This window comes from Bombina bombina, chromosome 6 (genome assembly GCF_027579735.1).
Source record: "Bombina bombina isolate aBomBom1 chromosome 6, aBomBom1.pri, whole genome shotgun sequence".
Classification (NCBI taxonomy): Eukaryota; Metazoa; Chordata; class Amphibia; order Anura; family Bombinatoridae; genus Bombina; species Bombina bombina.
In genome coordinates this window covers 1,071,965,630-1,071,991,964 of record NC_069504.1, presented here as the reverse complement: position 1 = coordinate 1,071,991,964, position 26,335 = coordinate 1,071,965,630, and the positions used below count along the sequence as shown (strand labels likewise).

The following is a 26,335-nucleotide window of genomic DNA, read 5'->3' as shown; positions in this document are numbered from 1 at the left end:
ATCTTGCTTAAAGCGAAGGAAAACTTAACCTCCTCCATGCAACAAGGCAAAGAGAATGACATGGGTTTCTGGGAAGGGGAGTGATACTTAACAGCTTTGCTGTGGTGCTCTTTGCCTCCTCCTGCTGGCCAGGAGTGATATTTCCAACAGTAATTGATGACGTTGTGGACTCACCATATCTTAGGAAAGAAATTGGGTTTTCATCGCTTAAAATAGCAATATTTTTTGAGAGAATTTAACTATGCTGTCAAGTTAATCCATAGCTGTAGTGTTGGGATGTGCAGGGATTTTCCAGTTTCGGGAAATCAGGGACTATTCAGCTCTATCTGTCTGCGTCAAATTTTTTATGGATACCATATACCCAAATTAAGGAGTGGCACTTCTGGGAACAGGGAGAATTGGCTTTTGGAAACACATTGGGCTAGATTACAAGTGGAGCACAAATTATTGTGCTTATATTACCAGTTGAGCGCAATAGCGATTGTGCAAGCATCTTTACCCTGATTTCAGAGCTGTGGTTAACTGGTTTCTTGAAAAGTGTCACAAAACACAACAAAAATACATTACAAAGTACACTTACACTCATAATAACAGTGTCTAAAAAAAATTATTAAAAAAAATATTGCACACAAAAATTATAAGGGCTCAAAGATATGAGATCTCAGGTGTTAGGGGAAAAAAGGCAAGCAAAGGGCTTTAACATAGAGATTCATACATATACATGTCTAAATTTGTATTTGTATTTGTATATATATATACACACACACATATGTCTATATATGTGTACATATATATTAAAGGGACACTCAGGTTATATTAAGTTTTCATGATTCAGATGCAGCATGTAATTTTAAACAACTTTACAATCTACTTCCATTAAAAAAAAATGTGCACAGTCTTTTATATTTACAATTTTTGAGTCACCAGATCCAACTGAGCATGTGCAAGAATTCACAGACTATACGTATATGCATTTGTGATTGGCTGATTGCTATCACATGGTACAAGGGGAGTGGAAATATACATAACTTTAAAATTTGTTATAAAAAAATGTACTACTCATTTGAAGTTCAGACTAAGTGCTATTGCATTGTCTTGTTATCTTGCATTTGTTGATTATGCAAATCTAATGTGTTGACTGGTCCTTTAATGTATTTGTATGTGTATATATGTATTTACACAAACAAACCAAGAAAATAGAGAGAGTGTCCAATCGTACCAAGCTTAAAATGTCCCAGCTCTAGTGTATCACCGCTTTGCCTTAGTGCTACCTCACAGGAGATACAGGGAGCACAACTTAAGTATAGGCTCAATGGTGGTTGAATACCGTTCAATGTTATAGTATGGATGACAATCTCAATCACAGATATAAGCATGCATATATATATTCACCTCCTCCTTAGAATATTTCCGAATACTCATGGTTCTTCATAAGGTCCTGGGAGGGTATCTCCATCGGCCCATCCACTATGGGCAAAAGAGAGCTATCCTCTTCATATGCGGTTTTTCACCGAATTTCAGGACTTTGCTGTAGTGAGCATCCTCAGCATCTGTAAATGGCAACTTTCAGCTCCATGGGAACCCAGTCCGTCTACAGGGGGCGTCTCCAAGTCCAACACAAACTGCTGACAATGACGTCACACGAGGACTTCCTCCAATCAGAACACAGCTTACCCGGCAGCTCAACAGGTAGAGGAGAGCACCGTTATGGATTCCTTTCCAACCCAAAGTTACTCTGATTCTTGGGATATGTCGCACCCTTCAAAAGAGCACTCCTTGTGAAGAAATTTGATATGCTCCTTTCAAAGGTCTAGGAGAAATATGCAAGTGCTTCCTTGTATCATCGCAGAGCTCATCATAGGACATGGCAGGGGGCTAGCGCTCTAACAGGCAATAAGTACAGTCCCAGAAAAAGGTAAAAAGAGCGATAGCCTTAAAGGGACATTAAACACCTAATGAAAATTGCTGAAACCTACTTTTTCTTATAAATAAAAATAAAATAATCACTGCTGTTTATGAATTATGCAGCAAATGCTAAGTGCATTACTTATGTTTTTAACTTCCCAACACACATTTATATTTTTTTGAAACTCCACAAGTTTTCTGCTCTAAGCAGTGCGTTCAGGCACTGTTATTGTCAATTACTGACATGCTCCAGGAGGGGGAGAGGGAGGGGGAAGCTATAACGGAACGGAGTGAAGTTTGTTTGTGCAGATGATTTCTGCTTTTCATGACATTTGATCCTGGTAATGTGAATAACTAAGGGCTGACAGCTTAGTGTTCGTTTAGCAAGGATCGTTGGTATGCATTATTTATCAGTGTGATCTACTCCTGTCAGTGACAGGAGTAGATCACACTGATAAATAATGCATAGGAATGATCCTTGCTAAACGAATACTAAGCTGACTGTCAGCCCTTAGTGATTCACATTACCAGGATCAACATAAATATATATAGCAGTGTCCTTGTCAATATGACCATTCTCCACACCATCATCCAGAAGGTGCATCAGTTCCCTCTTAAAACGACAGATCGGATTAGCAGAAAGCAGAGTGTAACAATGGTTATCATCAAGCTGACGTAATGCTTCACTGATATAATCAACCTTGTTCAGAATCACTATAGAACCACCTTTGTCAGCATTTCGTGGGACAATTACGTGCTAACTGTTCCAGTGCCTCTTTTTCTGATCTACTCAAATTACCAGTTGTCCTCTTAGTCTGACTAGCTAGTGACCTTAAATAGCTTTCCACTCTTTTATAGAAGTTCTCTACAGTATGACCCCTATTATGTATGGGGTAGAACTTTGAAGGTGGTTTTAAGCTTCTCACACAATTGGTCTGAGAAGGTGCAACCATGCCATCACCTTCTCTTAAAAGAGTGTTAAGTGCGACCAGGTCACATGACTCTGAAAAAGACAAGTTAGTGTTCAAATTAGTGGTAACCCATTTATTGGAGTGATTAGAATCTTGGTGCGGTGTACTCTCACTTGAAAAATGACCTCTCAGTGTAATATTATGGATCAAACGATTCACATCTATCACTGTTCTAAACAGATTAAAATTAGTTGTGGGTACAAATCCTAAACCTAGACCCAATACACGTAGCTGAGCATCTGTAAGATTAGTATTTGACAAATTTATAACAGAATTTACTTGTATTTTGTCTAGTGTCTCGTCTCCCTCAATCTGTATCCCACTTTCTCCTGGCTTACGTTCTCTCCCCTGTCTGGTTTACTCTGGGGCAAGGAAAAAACCTGTTCCAGGTGTTGTTGATCTTTGTCTAAAGTTTTGGGGTCATTAGAGCCACCTGTAGCACATGTATCTGTATTCATATACATAAAGGGGGCAGGGGTAGCTGTTGGTTTATTAGCGTTGTATTTACTTACATTCTTTTGCCTAACTACCTGATCTTGTTTAGTGCTATTTGGGGGAATATTGTATCCAGAATTGGTAATCTGGGTATTTTTTAATATACCCTTAGATGGTCCAGTCTCATCTCCGCTAGTAGTTAACCCCTCATCCCCTGACTCAGCCTCTGTATCAGAGAATGTAACCTGTAATTGTCTCCTCCCCCTCCTATTTCTCAATCCTCTATTCTGGCTTCTATTACGATTTTGTTGTCTGCGTGTCTGAGATCGCGTTTTGCGATTTGATATGTAGATAGATAGTGTCATAATATGTCTGATCACGGATATATTTAACATGTTTAATATTAATTACTTGCTTCTTAACATCAGCTACCATGTCTCTTAATACTAAGTCAAATCTACCATAATCAATATCCCTCTGTCTGGAGTTCAATTCTAGTTGTAAAGTGCATATTTCCTCTCTGACAACAGATAACATTCTAGATTTGAAATCACATAACATTAACATCAGTCATATTGAGCAGTCCGTTAGTACATCATTCCAGGCCTCTAAACTCCTTATCTTCTTTTTCAAAGGTAGGGTATTTATTCACCCTTAGGCCTCTTGGGATAATACGTAATTCAATGTACTTGCTCATAGACCAAATGTCCCACTGCAACTTGGTTTCTTTGACCTTTAATCTTTCCATATCATCAAATAATTCACCAAGTGTAGAATATGATTTGTCAGTAGAGAAAATCCTAGATAGTTCCAGGCCAGGTTCAACTCCCATCTCAATAGGCAGTAGTGAAAAGTACTGTTGTACCACTTGACAGTCTGGATTGGAATTACCCTGCATTATGGAAAACTCTCCCTTAGCGCTGCCTGTAAGCGCTAAATAACCACAAACAAACCAAGAAAATGCAGAGAGTGTCCAATTGTACCAAGCTTAAAATGTCCCAGCTCTAGTGTAGCACCGCTTTGCCTTAGTGCTACCTCACAGGAGATACAGGGAGCACAACTTAAGTATAGGCTCAATGGTGGTTGCATACCGTTCAATGTTATAGTATGGATGATAATCTCAATCACAGATATAAGCATGCATATATATATTCACCTCCTCCTTAAAATATTTCCGATTACTCGCAAATCTTCATAAGGTCCAGGGAGGGTATGTCCATCCACTATGGGCAAAAAAGAGCTATCCTCTTCATATGCGGCTTGTCACCGAATTTTAGCACTTTGCTGTAGTGAGCGTCCTCAGCATCTGTAAATGCCAACTTTCAGCTCCACGGGAACCCAGTCCATCTACAGGGGGCATGTCCAAGTCCAACACAGACTGCTGACAATGACGTCACACAAGGACTTTCTCCAATCAGAATACAGCTTACCCGGCAGCTCAACAGGTAGAGGAGAGCACCGTTATGGATTCCTTTTCAGCCCAAAGTTAAAAAAAATTATAATAAAAAAAATACCCAGATTACCAATTCTGGATACAATATTCCCCCAAATAGCACTAAACAAGATCAGGTAGTTAGGCAAAAGAATGTAAGTAAATACAACGCTAGTAAACCAACAGCTACCCCTGCCCCCTCTATGTATATGAATACAGACATGTGCTACAGGTGGCTCTAATGACCCCAAAACTTTAGACAAAGATCAACAACAGCTGGAACAGGTTTTTTCCTTGCCCCAGAGCAAACCAGACAGGGGAGAGAACGTAAGACAGGAGAAAGTGGGATACAGATTGAGGGAGACAAGACACCAGACAAAATACAAGTAAATTGTGATATAAATTTGTCAAATACTAATCTTACAGCTATGTGTATTGGGTCTAGGTTTAGGATTTGTGCCCACAACTAATTTTAACCTGTTAAGAACAGTGATAGATGTGAATCGTTTGATCCATAATATTACACTGAGAGGTCATTTTTCAGGTGAGAGTACACCGCACCAAGATTCTAGTCACTCCAATAAATGGGTTACCACTAATTTGAACACTAACTTGTCTTTTTCTGAGTCATTTGACCTGGTCTCACTTAACACTTTTTTAAGAGAAGGTGATGGCATGGATGCACCTTCTCAGACCAATTGTGTGAGAAGCTTAAAACCACCTTCAAAGTTCTACCCCATACATAGTAGGGGTCAGTTTGTAGAGAACTTCTATAAAAGAGTGGAAAGCAATTTTAGGTCACTAGCTAGTCAGACCAAGAGTACAACTGGTAATTTGAGTAGATCAGAAAAAGAGGCACTGGAACAGTTAGCACGTAACCAGGACATTGCCACACAAAATGCTGACAAAGGTGGTGCACAAGTCCCTACACAATGTGAAAGGTAGCCCTATTGTCAGTGGCATAGGGTCCCTTTTTGAACATCTATCTCAATGGTTGGACATGGTATTACATCCTTTTGTGGAGGCTCTACCTAGCTTCCTAAGAGATACTAAACATTTGGTTAATCTGGTAGGTGATTTGGTTTGGAAACATGGTACGTACAATTGATGTAGCTGCTCTCTATTCGTCAATTCCACACGATAAAGGAATGGAAGCACTTGCATTCGTCCTTCAGGAATGGTCTACCTTCTCTGTAGGGTTTCAAAAATTTGTTTTGCAAGTGTCTCTATTTTTGTTAAAAAATATTGTGTGACTAAGATCCCATTTCATTTAAAGGCATTTTTTACAGGCAAAATATTTTTTGCACCATAAATATGTCAATATTATTGCGAGATGTTAATCCCAATCTTATTTGAACTATGTAAGTATATTTAGCAGATAGAAGTATATTTGTTTTTATCCCAATCTTATTAGAAGCTATGTAAGTATATTTGGCAGACAGAAGCATATACAAATATACCATGAAAGAGTGGACTTAAGTGGTTGGATGTGCACCAATACTTTTTGTTGTTTTGTAATTGTTTTGATCACTTTTGTAGCACTCCCACAATATGTGTGTTAAGATTAAACAGTCCTTTTGTGGTGTGCTTAACCAAAAAAAACCTTTGTTGTATCTTTTGAACAGGGAGCTGATCAAATCCCTCCCCTTTGGTTAATGCACGCCACCCAGCCCAGGTGTGTTCCAGATAATGTAATTGTGATATTATTGTAATAAGCTAGAAAGCTTCACACTATGTAGACATGACTTGCTGCAGTGTGGAAACTGGTTAGTGTTAGGACCAGTCTACTATGGGACACCTTGTAAGTGGTGACTGGCTTAGCAGAATATGATCATATTGTATGACTAAGATCCGATTTCATTTAAAGGCATTTTTTACAGGCAAAACATTTTTTGCAGCATAAATATAAGTCAATATTATTGCGAGATGTTAATCCCAATCTTATTTGAACTATGTAAGTATATTTAGCAGATAGAAGTATATTTGTTTTTGCAGCTCAAATATAAGACAATATTATTGCGAGATGTTTATCCCAATCTTATTAGAAGCTATGTAAGTATATTTGGCAGACAGAAGCATATACAAATATGCCATGAAAGAGTGGACTTAAGTGGTTGGATGTGCACCAATACTTTTTGTTGTTTTGTAATTGTTTTGGTCACTTTGGTAGCACTCCCACAATATGTGTGTTAAGATTAAACAGTCCTTTTGTGGTGTGCTTAAAGGGACAGTCAAGTCCCAAAAAAACTTTCATGTTTCAAATAGGGCATGTCATTTTAAACAACTTTCCAATTTACTTTAATCACCAATTTTGCTTTGTTCTCTTGGTATTCTTAGTTGAAAGCTAAACCTAGGAAGGCTCATATGATACTTTCTAAGCCCTTGAATGCCACCTCTAATCACATGCTTTTGTGTTTGCTTTTCACAATAGGGGAGAGCTAGTTCAGGTAAACCATATAGATAACATTGTAAGCACGCCTGTGGATTGTGGCAGACACTGCACTAATTGGCTAAAATGAAAGTCAATAGATAATTAATAAAATGTCATGTGATTAGGGGGCTGTCAGAAGATGCTTAGATACAAGGTAATCACAGAGCTAAAAAGTATATTAATATAACCATGGTGGCTGTACAAAACTGGGGAATAGGTAATAAAGGGATTATATATCTTTTAAAACAACAAATATTTTGGTGTTGACTGTCCCTTTAACCAAAAAAAACCCTTTGTTGTATCTTTTGAATAGGGAGCTGACCAAATCCCTCCCCTTTGGTTAATGCACACCACCCAGCCCAGGTGTGTTCCAGATAATGTAATTGTGATATACTTAATAAGCTAGAAAGCTTTACACTATGTAGACATGCAGTGTAGAAACTTGTTAGTGTTAGGACCAGTCTACTATAGGACACCTTGTAAGGGGTGACTGGCTTAGCAGAATGTGATCATATTATGTGACTAAGATCCCATTTCATTGAAAGGCATTTTTTACAGGCAAAACATTTTTTGCAGCATAAATATAAGTCAATATTATTGCGAGATGTTAATCCCAATCTTATTTGAACTATGTAAGTATATTTAGCAGATAGAAGTATATTTGTTTTTGCAACTCAAATATAAGCCAATATTATTGCGAGATGTCTATCCCAATCTTATTAGAAGCTATGTAAGTATATTTGGCAGATAGAAGCATATACAAATATGCCATGAAAGAGTGGACTTATTTGGTTGCATGTGCACCAATACTTTTTGTAATTTTGTAATTGTTTTGGTCACTTTGGTAGCACTCCTACAATATGTGTGTTAAGATTAAACAGTCCTTTTGTGGTGTGCTTAACCAAAAAACCCCTTTGTTGTATATATTTTTGTTAACTCACAATTATTTGTTGTTTCAGGGCACGTTATACCTTCAGAGATGTGGGACGGCGATGGGGGCCAAGTTTGCCCCTCCTATGCCAACCTGTTTATGGGTTGGTGGGAGCTGTCCCACATCTTTGGATATAACAACCCGTATCGAGTTTTTATCATCGATTTATCAATGATTTGATGCTCATCTGGGATGGTAACTTGTGTGATCTAGAGAGATTCATTGATGGTATCAATACCAATGATGTGGGTTTACACTTCACCCACGAGATCCAACAGGAGAACGTCAACTTCCTAGATGTGGTATTAAGTGGAACCCTGGAGGGCACGGTTACAACCAACCTATTTAGGAAGCCCATATCCGGTAATTCTTTGCTCCATGCCAAGAGTTGCCATCCAAGGCACGTGCCATATGCGATTGCAAAAGGGCAGTTCATCAGAACTAAAAGGTATTGCTCGGATATGGAAGTCTGTCGTACCCAGATGGAAGATGTCAATCAACGTCTTATACAGAGAGGTTACCCCAAGAACATTGTCAAAAAAGCATACAGGGAAGTTACTCATTTGAAAAGGTCAGATCGTCTCATGGATAAGAAACAGAAAAAACAAAAAGGTGCAAAAAGGTGTAACATTTGTGACAGATTATAGTTCGCAATATGAAGAGATCTGTAAGATTGTCAAACATCATTTCAATATGTTAGTAGCAGATGATAGATTGGTACATTGTGTCCAAGAAGGGATAAGATGCTTATATCGTAGAAATAAAATGTTAGGAAATATTTTGTCACCCATGGTCCTCAAAAAACCAATTGCTCAGGGTAGTGCCTGGCTTACTAGCAAAGGCTCATACAGATGTGGTAGCTCCAGGTGTGGAGCTTGTGAATATCTGATTATATCAGATCAATTTTGTTCAACTGTAACTGGCAAAACCTATGAGTTAAACTATTGTCTTAATTGTACTTCAATCTATGTTATATACTGCATCACTTGCACCAAATGTGGAAAGCAGTATGTAGGGCTCACTACAAGAGATATAAGATCTAGGATAAGGGAACACTTGTCAATCATCAGGGTGGGTAAGGCGACCACCCCCCTTGTACAATTTTTCCCAGATACATAATAAAGTTCTGTCCTGTTTCTCCTGGCAACCCATTGATATGATCCCTAGCCCTAAGAGAGAGGGCGATAGCTTTTGTACATATCTTTGTCTGTAAAACTACCATTTGTATCCTATCTGTACTGCAATTCCTTGTTGTTTGTACATTTTTTGCAAAAATTGTGAATATTGTTTGAGTATAGCAATTTGTTTGTTATTTATACTATTTGCTGCATTGCCCGTACCATGGGGTAACATAACTTATATGCACATATATATTTTTTACTTAATATGCTAATACCATACATGTATATGTTCACAATCTTTATTCATTGCCTATTCTTCCCCTTTTTTCACTCCTGTAGACCAAGGGTTAAACACACTGGGCATGATGTTTTTATCACTTCCAATGGTTTTTAACCAATAAAATTCCTGCAATTTATGTATATAATGTTCACCTGTGACTTGCCTCCATATGCTATGATTACGGCTCCATGCTGAAAAGCGTAAGCCTGCCAGCCAAGAGGTGCCCTTGCCTCATTATTGTCACTTGACTTTTCTGACTTTTAGATGATTTTGTAATAAACGTTATGTTTTATACTTAAGGCTATCGCTCTTTTTACTTTTTTTCTTGGACTGTATATGTATTTACAGACATATACACATATAAATACATTCGTATACAGTATATGTATACATATATAGACATAAGTGCATTGGAGCCCCTCCCCGTTAAGTAGAAGAAAACATGTGAAAGCATATTTACAGTATCTCACAAAAGTGAGTACACCCCACACATTTTTGTAAATATTTTATTATATCTTTTCATGTGACAACACTGAAGAAATGACACTTTGCTACAATGTAAAGTAGTGAATGTACAGCCTGTATAACAGTGTAAATTTGCTGTCCCCTCAAAATTACTCAACACACAGCCATTAATGTCTAAACCGTTGGCAACAAAAGTGAGTATACCCCTAAGTGGAAATGTCCAAATTGGGCCCAAAGTGTCAATATTTTGTGTGGCCACCATTATTTTCCAGCACTGCCTGAACCCTCTTTGGCATGGAGTTCACCAGAGCTTCACAGGTTGCCACTGGAGTCCTTTTCCACTCCTCCATGATGACATCACCGATCTGGTGGATGTTAGTGACCTTCCGCTCCACCATCTTCCATTTGAGGATTCCCCACAGATGGTCAATAGGGTTTAGGTCTGGAGACATGCTTGGCCAGTCCATCACCTTTACTCTCAGCTTCTTTAGCAAGGCAGTGGTCGTCTTGGAGGTGTGTTTGGGGTCATTATCATGTTGGAATTCTGCCCTGTGGCCCAGTTTCCGAAGGGAGGGGGGATCATGCTCTGCTTCAGTATGTCATAGTACATGTTGTCATTCATGGTTCCTCAATGAACTGTAGCTCCCCAGTTCCGGCAGCACTCATGCAGGTCCAGACCATGAAACTCCCACCACCATGCTTGACTGTAGACAAAACACACTTGTCTTTGTACTCCTCACCTGGTTGCTGCCACACACACTTGACACATCTGAACCAAATAAGTTTATCTTGGTCTCATCGGACCACAGGGCATGGTTCCAGTAATCCATGTCCTTAGTCTGCTTGTCTTCAGTAAACCTTTTGCAGGCTTTCTAGTGTATCATCTTTAGAAGAGGCTTCCTTCTGGGACGACAGCCATGCAGACCAATTTGATGCAGTGTGCAGCGTATGGTCTGAGCACTGACAGGCTGACCCCCCACCCCTTCAACCTCTGCAGCAATGCTGGCAGCACTCATACGTCTATTTCCCAAAGACAACCTCTGGATATGGCGCTGAGCACGTGCACTCCACTTCTTTGGTCGACCATGGCGAGGCCTGTTCTGAGTGAAACCTGTCCTGTGAAACCGCTGTATGGTCTTTCCCACCATGCTGCAGCTCAGTTTTAGGGTCTTGGCAATCTTCTTATAGCCTAGGCCATCTTTATGTAGAGCAACCATTCTTTTTTCAGAACCTCAGAGAGTTCTTTGGCATGAGGTGCCAGTGATCTGTATAAGAGAGTGTGAGAGCTATAACACCAAATTTAACACACCTACTCCCCATTCACACCTAAGACCTTGTAACACTAACAAGTCACATGACACAGGGGAGGGAAAATGGCTAATTGGGCCCAATTTGTACATTTCCACTTAGCGGTGTTAGACATTAATGGCTGTGTGTTGAGTTATTTTGAGGGAGCAGCAAATTTACACTGTTATAAGGGCTGTACACTCTACTTTACATTGTAGCAAAGTGTCATTTCTTCAGTGTGTTCACATGAAAAGATATAATAAAATATTTACAAAAATGTGAGGGGTGTAATCACATTTGTGAGATACTGTATATACTATTCATATTTAATTAAGGTGTTAACTATGTATTTACTAAAAGAGATACAAATATATATATATATATATATATATATATATATATATATATTATAGTCTAAAAACCCACCTATAGGCTGCTAAACCCATAAATACACTATACTCAGAATAGTGGATAAAATATATTGAACACAAAAAAGAGGGTAATATTTAGTACAAAAAATGGATACCTGTGTCATTAAAAATACAAGTTATAAAAACATATGGTACATATTAAAAATTGTCTGATGATATGAAAAAGATAATGTGGCTATTATTATTATTATTATCGGTTATTTGTAGAGCACCAACAGATTCCGCAGCACTATAAACAAAGGGGGAGTACAACAAAACAATTATAGGGATCAAATGGGTAGAGGGCCCTGCCAAGAGTTGCACTGTTGTAGTCAGCTCTTAAGAAGGTGATCTGCAAACAGCTGGACTCTTAGGCTTACATGCTAAGGGGGTTCAGGGGATAGCATTTGAGGAGAGGAAGTAGGTTGTATGCATCCCTGAACAGTAGAATCTTTAGGGAGCGCTTGAAGCTTTCAAAACTAGGGGAGAGTCTTGTGGAGCGAGGCAGAGAGTGTGATGAGGTAACAAGAGAGGAGGAGAGTAGGAGGTCATGAGCAGAGTGAAGGGGACGGGAGGGAGAGTATCTGGAGACAAGGTCTGAGATATAGGGGGGAGCAGTGCAGTTGAGGGCTTTGTAAGTCTGAGTGAGAATTTTGTGTTTGATCCTAAAGACAAGAGGAAGCCAGTGAAGGCATTGGCAGAGAGGTGCAGCAGATGAAGAGTGACTTGTAAGGAAGATGAGTCTGGCAGAGGCATTCATTATGGATTGTAAAGGAGCTAGGCGGCAGGTGGGAAGACCAGAGAGGACAGAGTTGTAGTAATCGAGGCAGAAAAGAATGAGAGAGTGGATTAAAATCTTAGTTGTGTCTTGTGTAAGGAAGTGTCTAATTTTAGAGATGTTTTTAAGGTGGAAGCGGCAGGCTTTAGCCAAGGACTGAATGTGAGGAGTGAAAGAAAGAACTGAGTCAAATGTGACCCCGAGACATCAGGCATGCGGGGTAGGGGTAATGATGAAGTTGTCAACAGTTATAGAGAGATTGGGGGTGGAGATTTTGGAAGAAGGGGGGAAATGAGGAGCTCAGTTTTGAGAGAGATTTAGCTTGAGGTAGTGAGAGGACATCCAGGAAGAGATGTGAGAAAGACAGTTAGTGACACGGGTTAGCAAGGAAGGAGATAGGTCTGGTGCAGAGAAGTAGATTTGGGTGTCGTCGGCATACAAATGATATTGGAAACCGTGGGACTTTATAAGGGAACCTAGTGATGACGTGTAGATTGAGAAGAGAAGGGGACTGAGGACAGAGCCTTGCGGTACTCCGACAGAAAGTGGTGATGGGGCAGAGGAGGCCCCAGAGAAGGCTACACTAAAGGTACAGTTTGACAGGTAGGAAGAGAGCCACGATAGGGATGTGTCACAGATGCCAAAGGATTGGAGGGTTTGGAGCAAAAGAGGGTGGTCAACAGTGTCAAAGGCTGCAGACAGATCAAGGAGAATAAGCAGAGAGAGGTGGCCTTTTGATTTTGCTGTAAGTAGGTCGTTGGTAACCTTAACAATTGCTGTCTCTGTGGAGTGATGGGGACAAAATCCAGATTGCAGTGGGTCAAGAAGGGAGTTTAACGTAAGGAAATGGGATAGGCGTGCATATACTAGTTTTTTTAGAAGCTTTGAGGCAAGAGGGAGGAGGGAAATAGGGCAGTAGTTGGATGGGGAGGTAGGATCAAGGGAAGGTTTTTTGAGGATAGGTGTGACCAGTGCATGTTTCAGCGATGAGCAAATTATACCGGTGCTGAGGGAGAGTTTGAAAATGTGTGTTAATATAGGGGTAAGGGTAGCAGAGAGGGAAGGGAGTAGCTGTGAGGGGATAGGGTCAAGGGGACAGGTAGTGAGGTGAGAGCGCAGTATAAATGCCGAAACTTCTTCCTCAGTAACGGAAGCATGAGCTAAGTTTAAGGTTATGTGGGTTGTGGTTGATTGAGACCATTTGAGGGGGGGAGAGAATGGAATTATGTTGAGAGCTGATTTAATTTCTGATGGAGTCAATTTTGTTATTGAAGTGGCTGGCAAAGTCTTAAGCTGACAGAGAAGTTGTATTAGGAGATGGGGAGGGCGGAGGAGAGTATTGAAAGTGGAGAACAGACTTTTGAGTTTGAAGAAAGATTAGAGATAAGAGTAGAGAAGTAGTGTTGCTTATGGAGATTAAGGGCAGAATACTAGGAGTTCAAGATGAATTTGTAATGAAGAAAATCAGCGGAACTCCGAGATTTTCTCCAGTGCCGCTCAGCAGTACAGGAACATCTGCATAGGTACCGTGTCAGAGGAAAATGTCAGGGCTGAGGATGAGTGTGTGATTTCCAAGCTATGGTAAGAGGGGTGAGATTGTCAAGGACGGATGTAAGGGTGGAATTATAGTGGCAGATAGATTGTTCAGGGCAGGAAAAGGAGGAGAAGAATGAGAGGAGAGGTTCGAGGGAATTAGCAAGCGATCAAGTTTCGATCTGATATGTATATATGTCTTAATTCACTTTGTAATGAAAAAAAGTTACTGTTGGGTTTATAGGATAGCTAGATTGCAACTATGTTACAAGCGCATAGTTGTTATTCCTAATCGTCTGTGTTAGATATGGCAAGTATTACTTTGGCAAGTTTTTCTTTACCTTATGTACAAGTAACTTATCTCCACAACTGTTGTACCAGTGTACGCTGACGCTCTCAGTGTCTATGGCCCGTCCTGCTGGTTATGTGTTAAGATTATTTTTCTCAGTTGTCTTTGTTTTTTTCCTTCATGACTGTTTATGCTTTACCGTGTCCTTAAGCAAACGTTTTAGGTGCAAGGTAGGGTAGGGGGAGCAGAGTTACAGTGAACAGGTAATTCAAATTGGTTACTTCCCTGAAATAGGGTTAAGATACATTTTCAATATATAGTATTGAGAATCTTCCTGCCGCAGACACTGGACACAGAACAAGTAACAACTAGCAAACTAATTGTAAAAAAGTGTACAATTGAGTAAAGGTAGTTCAGGTCTGTGTTAAAGGTAAAATCAGATATTTGTTACAGAATACTATTCCATTACATTCACACTGGTTATCTTTATTAGAAAAAATGATGTGTCACAAAAAGGAATAATCATACATACAGATAGCTTAAGCTAGAATTAAAAACACTTAAACCAGGAGGGATTAAAAGTATTCCCTGTTGGAATAAAACATGAGTAAAATAATATTTATCAGCCAGCAGTGTGTTATCAAGATAAGCTAAGCCCTTACAATCCAAGGGCTAATTTTAAGATTATTATATTATTACGAACTGCTAGGCAGAAATACGTATCAGTAAATATAAGGGAAACTTCTATTAAACCATGGTAAGCAATTAAAAAACAAGGAGAGACGAGGCTGCTCCTAAGGACCCCTTGTAGAACTTTAGATTCCAATCATTTATCCAATCCTCCAATTTTCGTAAATCCCTTTCCATTTTTCCCACCACCCTTGTAACATCTACTCTATTACAAACTCCGCCCACAAATTTCCCTCACTCAGCCTTGACCTTCTAGTCCCAGAAGGCATTGAGCAGATGATAGAAGGTATAGTACCTATCTCTAAGGATAATCGGCCTGTGCTGGAGAACACTTGGGGCTTTAGGTAACACATTAGAGCATTTTATAATTGCCTAATTGCATTGTGCTATAGCTCTTTAGGTACACATGGCTTGTGAACCAATCAGGGGCAGCATAAATAAGTAGCCACCAATCACGTTCTGCAGCTCCAGCTAAGGAGTTGCAATGCCTTGCAGACTAACAGGGATTAACCACCTAATTAAAGGGAAGTATTTGTGCTCTAATAAATGCTCTGACTCAATACAGCATTGTATTATTGCCTCATTATCCCTGCATAGATGAGACACCAGCTGTTACTTTTTACTCAGATTAAAATTATGTTAATTGCAGCCAAAAAAGTGAAGTATTTCTCCACTTCAGAATTATTTTATTCTAATTCCCATGGTTAAGAAAGATAGAATTATTGTATGTTTTATAAACTCTTAAGTTTCATTAGGGTGGGACATAACTGAACAAATAAACTTGTATGCATTTTTCTCCATTTAAACATAAAACAATTTACAAATACAGTTTTATGATACTGTAGAATATACATCCAACATAAACATGGTAAGGATTGAGTCATATGAATAGGAGAGTATGTATAAAGATATACTGTATATAACTCCCAAATTGAAGCCCTAGATAGGGAGTGTTTCTTAAAATATACTTAGACTGGGAAAGATGCAAATTGAGATTATATTTGATTTTATGATTATTTTTTAGCTGAAAAAAACCCATTTTAGATATAAATAAGTATATACGTATAAACAAAGCACAAAATAGCCAGCTGTTCCTTAAAAAGATGTTAAACAATTTGTTTCATTGTTGCAATAAAAAAAAACACTAAGCTGTATCTTATACTTAAAGGGATACTAAACCGCCCCATTATTGGTTCAGCACCTGGGTTGTGCTTCCTGACTGGTGGCTAAATGTAACCACCAATCAGCAAACGCTATCCAGAGCGCTGAACCAAAATTGGGCCAGGTCCTTATTAGAGTAAAATAGAAAGTTGCTTGAGATTGCATGCTCTATCTGAATCATATTATCCCTTTAATAGAAATAATTGCAATATGTATTATTGATCTATTTAAATGAATCTTACGTTTTTAATTATTTTGTCCCTACTTTTGTGCAGTGTCCTTTACTTCGTGTCACAGCCTTACAAGTAGGAGGGGCCTCTGCAGGAAAGTTTATCTTAGCCCGATGTCATAAAACTTCTAGGCTAGTTACTATTAACTAAATAGACTAGAAAACAGGGAGTCAGACTTTCTCATGCCTAGCTTAGTCAGAATGTAACCTAAGTTTCAAAGATGTCAGCTCTGACATATCACACTGGGGACGGGCTACACTGAGAATTTCTATGTGCTCATTATGCAAGAAAACAAACAAGTTTTTTTACACAATCTGTTTCTTTTAAGTTTACTTTGATTTAACATATTTTTTTTTACTGAAGAAGCACTGTTTAATATCCCTTTGAAAGCAAAAATGAGGAGTTTGGTAAACTGTGCTCTCAATTCTCAAACACTCCATGCCTGTGGTACAACTCACAGTTCTATATACTCACCAGGCACTCATAAACAGCTGAGTTTACATCCAGTGAACCAGACAGTTAACTCCAGACAGGCCTTGGTGGAAAGTCCAATAGGAAATTTCACACAAAATAACACAACTTACAAAATCGCCAGCACTTCACTTAGATTCACACAGCCAGGTTGTAAGCAAAAATAGAGAACTAGTTATCAAATTTGGCCAAATGGTGATAGACCCAGGTGCTGCGTTAAGATCTTTTCTTATCTGGGTTACTAACCCACAGCCACACATGCTAGCCTTAAACCAAATACACTGAGATGCAAAGAAGCCATATGCAATAGAAAAATATAAAAAAAAACACCAAGGTCGGCACTCATAAACTGGAGTGGATATAAATCCCATGACTCACAGCTCTGGGTGCTCCCCAGGCAACAGGCAGTTAATCACAAATAGACCTCTGTGAAACTGCAAAGTCAAAAAATAAATAAAATAAACACAAGACATAAAATAACCCTTGTTTTAGTTGCACTCAGCTAGGTTAAAAGAAAAAAATGAGATAAATGAAGAGGGTAGGGTTGGAGGTTTATCTGTGAATATCAACAGAGTCCACACAGGATATGCATGTCACATCCCAGAATCCTCAGCTACAGTTGGAAAACTTAAGCTGTTGACATAAAAAGGAACAAGTAGTTACTCTTAGAAGCTACTTCACATAGCTTGGAACCAGCTTAGGGAGAGTTTTTAACAACAACACAAGAATGAATTAGCAGAAGTTTAGATTGTTGATTTAAGGTACGTCTTGTATGGGCAGTCTTTGCCAACAGGAAACTCCAGAGCGTGATTTGGTCAATACTAGGTTGGTATTTGGAGATATTCAAGGACATAAATTGGGGGACAGAAAATAATTTAAGATATTCTATGTATAGCTTAGAAGAAAGATATTCCAGATCTCTGGTTAATTAAAAAAATGTCCCCCAAAATAAAGTGTACAGTTAATTTGTTAATACAAACAATGTGAGCATCTATTTTTTTTTTTTTTATAAAAATAACTGCAAGAAGCAGTTATAAGGGGTTAAAGTGAAGGGATGGGGGAGTTAGAAAAAAAAAGCACTGAAAAGTTTCTTTACATAGCGGTCTATGGCGACTGTGTTTTATACTGCACACATATGTATGTATATGCATTGAAGGTGTAATGTGAATGATACATTTACAAAGAATTGGATGGCAATACAATTTACATGTGTCAACAGAAATGAATAATAGACCTATGTGAGTATAATGTATATCATATATATAATGTATAATGTATATCATATACCGGTATATAATGTATAATGTATATCATATATATATTGTATAATGTATATCATATATATAATGTATAATGTGTATTATATATATATTGTATAATGTATATCATATATATAATGTATAATGTATATCATATATATATATATATAATGTATAATGTATATCATATATATATAATGTATAATGTATATCATATATATATAATGTATAATGTATATCATATATATATAATGTATAATGTATATCATATATATAATGTATAATGTATATCATATACCGGTATATAATGTATATCATATATATATATATATATATAATGTATAATGTATATCATATATATAATGTATATCATATATATATTGTATAATGTATATCATATATATAATGTATAATGTGTATCATATATATAATGTATAATGTATATCATATATATAATGTATAATGTATATCATATACCGGTATGTAATGTATAATGTATATCATATATATATATATATATATATATATATATAATGTATAATGTATATCATATATATAATGTATAATGTATATCATATATATATTGTATAATGTATATCATATATATAATGTATAATGTGTATCATATATATAATGTATAATGTATATCATATATATAATGTATAATGTATATCATATACCGGTATATAATGTATAATGTATATCATATATATAATGTATAATGTATATCATATATATATTGTATAATGTATATCATATATATAATGTATAATGTGTATCATATATATAATGTATAATGTATATCATATATATATAATGTATAATGTATATCATATATATAATGTATAATGTATATCATATATATAATGTATAATGTATATCATATATATAATGTATAATGTATATCATATACCGGTATATAATGTATAATGTATATCATATATATAATGTATATCATATATATATATAATGTATAATGTATATCATATATATAATGTATAATGTATATCATATATATAATGTATATCATATATATAATGTATAATGTATATCATATATATAATGTATATCATATATATATAATGTATAATGTATATCATATATATAATGTATAATGTATATCATATATATAATGTATAATGTATATCATATATATAATGTATAATGTATATCATATACCGGTATATAATGTATAATGTATATCAAATATATAATGTATAATGTGTATCATATATATAATGTATAATGTGTATCATATATATATTGTATAATGTATATCATATATATATTGTATAATGTATATCATATATATAATGTATAATGTATATCATATATATAATGTATAATGTATATCATATACCGGTATATAATGTATAATGTATATCAAATATATAATGTATAATGTGTATCATATATATAATGTATAATGTATATCATATATATAATGTATAATGTGTATCATATATATAATGTATAATGTATATCATATATATAATGTATAATGTATATCATATATATGTATACACTGTATTCTATGTATGTATTATATTGTAAAATGCTATCATATGTATCTTAAAGGGATATGTAACCCACACATTTTCTTTTGTGACTCAGACAGAGAATACCATTTTACAAAAGTTTCCAACTTACTTCTATTATCAAATTTGCTACCTTCCCATGATATTCTGTGTTGAAGAGATACCTGTATAATGTATATCATATATATATAATGTATAATGTATATCATATATATATAATGTATAATGTATATCATATATATAATGTATAATGTGTATCATATATATAATGTATAATGTATATCATATATATAATGTATAATGTATATCATATACCGGTATGTAATGTATAATGTATATCATATATATATTGTATAATGTATATCATATATATAATGTATAATGTATATCATATACCGGTATGTAATGTATAATGTATATCATATACCGGTATATAATGTATATCATATATATATATATATATATAATGTATAATGTATATCATATATATAATGTATATCATATATATATTGTATAATGTATATCATATATATAATGTATAATGTGTATCATATATATAATGTATAATGTATATCATATATATAATGTATAATGTACATCATATACCGGTATATAATGTATAATGTATATCATATATATATATATATATATATATATATATATATATATATATATATATATATATATAATGTATAATGTATATCATATATATAATGTATAATGTATATCATATATATATTGTATAATGTATATCATATATATAATGTATAATGTGTATCATATATATAATGTATAATGTATATCATATATATAATGTATAATGTACATCATATACCGGTATATAATGTATAATGTATATCATATATATATATATATATATATATATATATATATATATATATATATATATAATGTATAATGTATATCATATATATAATGTATAATGTATATCATATATATATTGTATAATGTATATCATATATATAATGTATAATGTGTATCATATATATAATGTATAATGTATATCATATATATAATGTATAATGTATATCATATATATAATGTATAATGTATATCATATATATAATGTATAATGTATATCATATATATATTGTATAATGTATATCATATATATAATGTATACTGTGTATCATATATATAATGTATAATGTATATCATATATATATAATGTATAATGTATATCATATATATAATGTATAATGTATATCATATATATAATGTATAATGTATATCATATACCGGTATATAATGTATAATGTATATCATATATATAATGTATATCATATATATAATGTATAATGTATATCATATATATAATGTATAATGTATATCATATACCGGTATATAATGTATAATGTATATCATATATATAATGTATAATGTATATCAAATATATATTGTATAATGTATATCATATATATAATGTATAATGTGTATCATATATATAATGTATAATGTGTATCATATATATAATGTATAATGTGTATCATATATATAATGTATAATGTATATCATATATATAATGTATAATGTATATCATATATATGTATACACTGTATTCTATGTATGTATTATATTGTAAAATGCTATCATATGTATCTTAAAGGGATATGTAACCCACACATTTTCTTTTGTGACTCAGACAGAGAATACCATTTTACAAAAGTTTCCAACTTACTTCTATTATCAAATTTGTTACCTTCCCATGATATTCTGTGTTGAAGAGATACCTAGGTAGGCATCTGGAGCACTACATGGCAGGAAATAGGGACATCATCTAGTGTCTGCAAATGGAAAACATGCTTGCAACACTGCTGCCATATAGTGCTCCGGAAATGGGCCAGCACCTAAGCATACGTGTCTGCATTTCAACAACAGATACCAAAAGAAGTAAGAAAAATTGATAATAGAAGTAAATTAGAAAGAAAAATATTGAGTATCATATCAAGAGCTTTAACACAATAGTATGGACAAGGGCTTTTACACACTGGTATAGACAAGAGCTTTAAAATACTGGTAAAGACAAGGGCACTAACACACTGGTATAGGCAAGAAATTTAACACACTGGTATAGACAAGGGCTTTAATACATTGGTATAGACAAGGGCTTTAATACATTGGTATAGACAAGGGCTTTAAAACATTGGTATAGACAAGGGCTTTAATACATTGACATAGACAAGGGCTTTAAAACACTGGTATAGACAAGGGCTTTAAAACACTGGTATAGACAAGGGCCCTAACACACTGGTATAGACAAGGGCTCTAACACACTGGTATAGACAAGGGCTCTAACACACTGGTATAGATAAGGGATTAAAAACACTGGTATAGATAAGGGCCCTAACACACTGGTATAGACAAGGGCCCTAACACACTGGTATAGACAAGGGCTCTAACACACTGGTATAGACAAGGGCTCTAACACACTGGTATAGACAAGGGCTCTAACACACTGGTATAGATAAGGTATTAAAAACACTGGTATAGACAAGGGCTTTAACACTCTGGTATAGACAATAGCTTTAACACACTGGTATAGACAAGGGCTTTAACACACTGGTATAGACAAGGGCTTTAACACACTGGTATAGACAGGGGCTTTAAAACACTGGTATAGACAAGAGCTTTAAAATACTGGTATAGACAAGAGCTTTAACACACTGGAAAAGACAAGGGCTTTAAAACATTGGTATAGACAAGAGCTTTAAAACATTGGTATAGACAAGAGCTTTAACACACTGGTATAGACAAGGGCTTTAACACACTGGTATAGACAGGGGCTTTAAAACACTGGTATAGACAAGAGCTTTAAAATACTGGTATAGACAAGAGCTTTAACACACTGGAAAAGACAAGGGCTTTAAAACATTGGTATAGACAAGAGCTTTAAAACATTGGTATAGACAAGGGCTTTAATACATTGGTATAGACAAGGGTTTTAAAACACTGGTATAGACAAGGGCTTTAAAACACTGGTATAGACAAGAGCTTTAACACCCTGGTATAGACAAGGGCTCTAACACACTGGTATAGATAAGGGCTTTAACACACTGGTATAGACAAGAGCTTTAACACACTGGTATATACAAGAGCTTTAACACACTGGAAAAGACAAGGGTTTTAAAACATTGGTATAGACAAGGGCTTTAAAACATTGGTATAGACAAGGGCCTTAACACACTGGTATAGACAAGAGCTTTAACACACTGGTATAGACAGGGGCTTTAACACACTGGTATAGACAAGGGATTGAACACACTGGTATAGACAAGAGATTTAACACACTGGTATAGACAAGAGCTTTAACACACTGGTATAGACAAGGGATTGAACACACTGGTATAGACAAGAGATTTAAAACTATGATATAGACAAGGGCTTTAAAACACTGGTATAGACAATCATTAAAGTCATTTCATTACAGCAATTCACCACTGGGAGTTAACAGAACAAACCTGGTGAGTCAATGAAGTACATGTATGTAATTACCAATCACCAGCAGGCTCCCGTTAATGCTGAGCCTACCTAGATATGCTTTTCTACAAAGAATACCAAGAGAAATAAAAGTACATTTGATAATAGAAATACATTGTTTTTTCTTTACATTATAAACTGGACCATGAAAGTTTAATTTTGACTGTCATGTCCCTTTGAGCAAATGAGAGAATGAATTATCAAACATGGTTATGCAATATTTGAAAACCATTTGGGTGAAGGGCTCCAACAGTTATCTAAACATGCTCATTGTAAGATGCGTAGAAATATCAACTGTATATTGTTTGTTATGTCAGTCTATAAAAACTGACATCTCTCCTTTTTGTCTCTGCTTTGATAGGTGAAAGTAGACAATCAATACGATTTCCAGGATATAGCCAGTGTTGTGGCTATGGCCAAAACATATGTGACCACTGAGCCTTTTATTGACTCCAAGTATGACATTCGGATCCAGAAGATTGGGAGCAACTACAAAGCGTACATGTAAGTGCGGCTACAGCTGGGAACATGGGCCTGCCCTATCCGGCCAGTATATAACCATGTGCTACAACAGATTATTTGTGTTCCACATAGTAAATGTTATGTGTCTATGCACACAGGTTGTGCTTGTGCAAGCTACAAAGGTTGTTTCTACCAAAAAGCTTTCTCTGTCTAAAATTATTAAAGAGATATGAGAGTCAAAACTAAACTTGCCTGATTCAGACAGGGCAGGTTATTTAAAGACACTTTTAAAGTCCCTTCTATTTTCAAATGTACTTTGTAGTCTTGGTATCCTTTGTTAAAAATGAATATGTACATATCCTACACTACTGAGAGTTAGCTGGTGATTGGTGCCTGCTCACATTTCTCTCTTGTCATTGGTTGACTAGATGTGTTCAGCTAGCTCCCAGTAGTGAATTGTTGCTCCTTCATCAAAGATTACTAAGAGAATGAAGCAAATTTGATAATGGAAGTAAATTGGAAAGTTGTTTAAAATTGTATTCTCTGTCTGAATCGTGAAAAAAAGATTTTGGGTTTCATGTCCCTTTAAATTATATTAAAGGGACACAAACAAATTTTGTTTTGTTTTTTGTTGCATTTAACCGTGTACTCTAAAACCTGTTGTAGTTTTTGTTTCTTGAAAAATTATGTATTTCTGTGTTTCAAAAAAACCCAATCTTTTTTCTTTTCACCTTTGTAAGGTGTGTCACTATCTTCCAATACAACAACATTAGGTGATGTGCTTGTCAGCCAGTGCACAGTCAGCCTTTAAAAAGACATAAAAGGGCAAAAAGATAATGATTGCTTGGATATCGGGATCACATAAATAAATATATCTAATATTTTATATTAAAAATTCACCTTTAAAGTCTAAGGGGATTTTTTTAGATAAATCATTAGATAAGCTTTTCTAGAGGATCAACCCTCTATGTGCCACTAACTTAATTTTTCGCTCCCACGCTTACCCTTATTTTTAGCGTGGCCGTTTGCACTCGTATTACAGGTTGAAAGTATAATATATATATATATATATATGTATATATTTTATTTATTTTTTTAAAGATATATCTATGCCTATATATGAATATATTCAGAAATAGATATATATTGTATACATATATATATATATATTTAATTTTTTTTTTTTTTAATTTCAAGGACATCAGATATATATAAAAAATATATTTTAAAATAAAAAGGGCATTTTTTCAATGTGAAGGCCATTGGAATGTAAAGTATTTGTATTCACACATTAAAATAGAATAAAAATGATATTGCATGTTTCAAGGTATTTTACTGGAAATGGCTCAAAAATATCTATATATGTGTATATAAGTGCATACATGTGTATTTCTGTGTTTATATGTGTATATAAGTGCATACATGTGTATTTCTGTGTTTATATGTGTATATAAGTGCATACATGTGTATTTCTGTGTTTATATGTGTATATAAGTGCATACATGTGTATTTCTGTGTTTATATGTGTATATATGTATGTATGTGTGCACTTACATATTAACACATATAAACACAGAAATACACATACATACACATATTTAGACATATATATGTTACTAGTCCACTCAGTGTTAAAGAAAAGAAAATGTAAATCATCCATTAAAATGTCTTACTTGATTGTGACTAGTGGAAATTTCAAGATAAGGGGAATCACATTGCAGAGCTGAAAGCTCGGAAACTCTGTGAGCAGAAGAAATAGCAAGGAGAAACAAAACTTTCCAAGATAACAACTTAATATCAACTGCATGCATAGGGGCATATTTATCAGGCTCCATACGGAGCTTGATGCCCCGTGTTTCTGGCCTAAAGACCGCTGCTTGATAACCTGTCCGCCTGCTCTGAGGCGGCGGACAGACATCACCAAAAATCAACCTGATCCAATAAATGCCGACAGCGACACCATCTTCGCACATCCTCCCGATGTTCAAGGCAAAGAATGACTGGGGATTATGGGTAATGGGAGTGACACTTAACAGCTCTGCTGGGGTGGTCTTTGCCTCCTCTTGGTGGCCAGGAGTTGAATTCCCACTAGTAATTGGTATGGATTCGTGGACTCTCTATGCCATTGGAAAGAAATGTGTATATCTGTGTGTAATACTTAAAGGGACAGCCAACACAAAATATTTATTTCCTTATTTGGATTTAGTGTTTACTCTTATTTTAATCTAAATTTATCCCGGGATGTTGCATACCTATTTTTCTTTAAAAGTTACTTACTTTGCAGCCCCCAAACCCCTCCTCTTCATGACATCACTCTTAGCCAAGCTTCCTGGCTGGTTATTGCTACTGCAAGCTTGCAGTAGCAATTAGTGCTTATAAAATTAACCAGAGATCAGATCTCTGGTTAATTTTATAAATGTGCTCAAAAATCAAGTGTACTATATTGTATTAAAAAAATAAAGTAGCATCTTTATTTTTTAATAAAATAACTGCAAAAAGCAATTATATGGGGTTGAAAGTGGCAGGTGTGGGGTGACTTTACATTGTGGTCTATGGGAACTGTGGCATGAGAATGAGGCTCCTAGCAATGCAAACATTGTGCTTAACTTGTAATATCAGAGCGCATTAGCGTGCAGTGCTATTACTCAGTGGAGAGCAAATATCGCTTTCGCACAAGCAATATTTAGTGCTCCACTTGTAATCTAGACCTTTATATTGCACAGTACATACACTTGTACGCACACACACAGTATATACA

General features: G+C 35.4%; 1 protein-coding gene across 1 annotated transcript in view; it reads left to right on the top strand.

Annotated features, from left to right (window-relative positions):
• Nucleotides 1-26,335, top strand: part of SYN3 (synapsin III) — a 694,683-nt gene that overhangs the window by 596,215 nt on the left and 72,133 nt on the right. Inside the window, exon 7 of the mRNA XM_053718968.1 lies at nucleotides 23,477-23,619. Coding sequence (XP_053574943.1) covers nucleotides 23,477-23,619 — 143 coding nt within the window. The remainder of the gene's footprint in view (nucleotides 1-23,476; nucleotides 23,620-26,335) is intronic.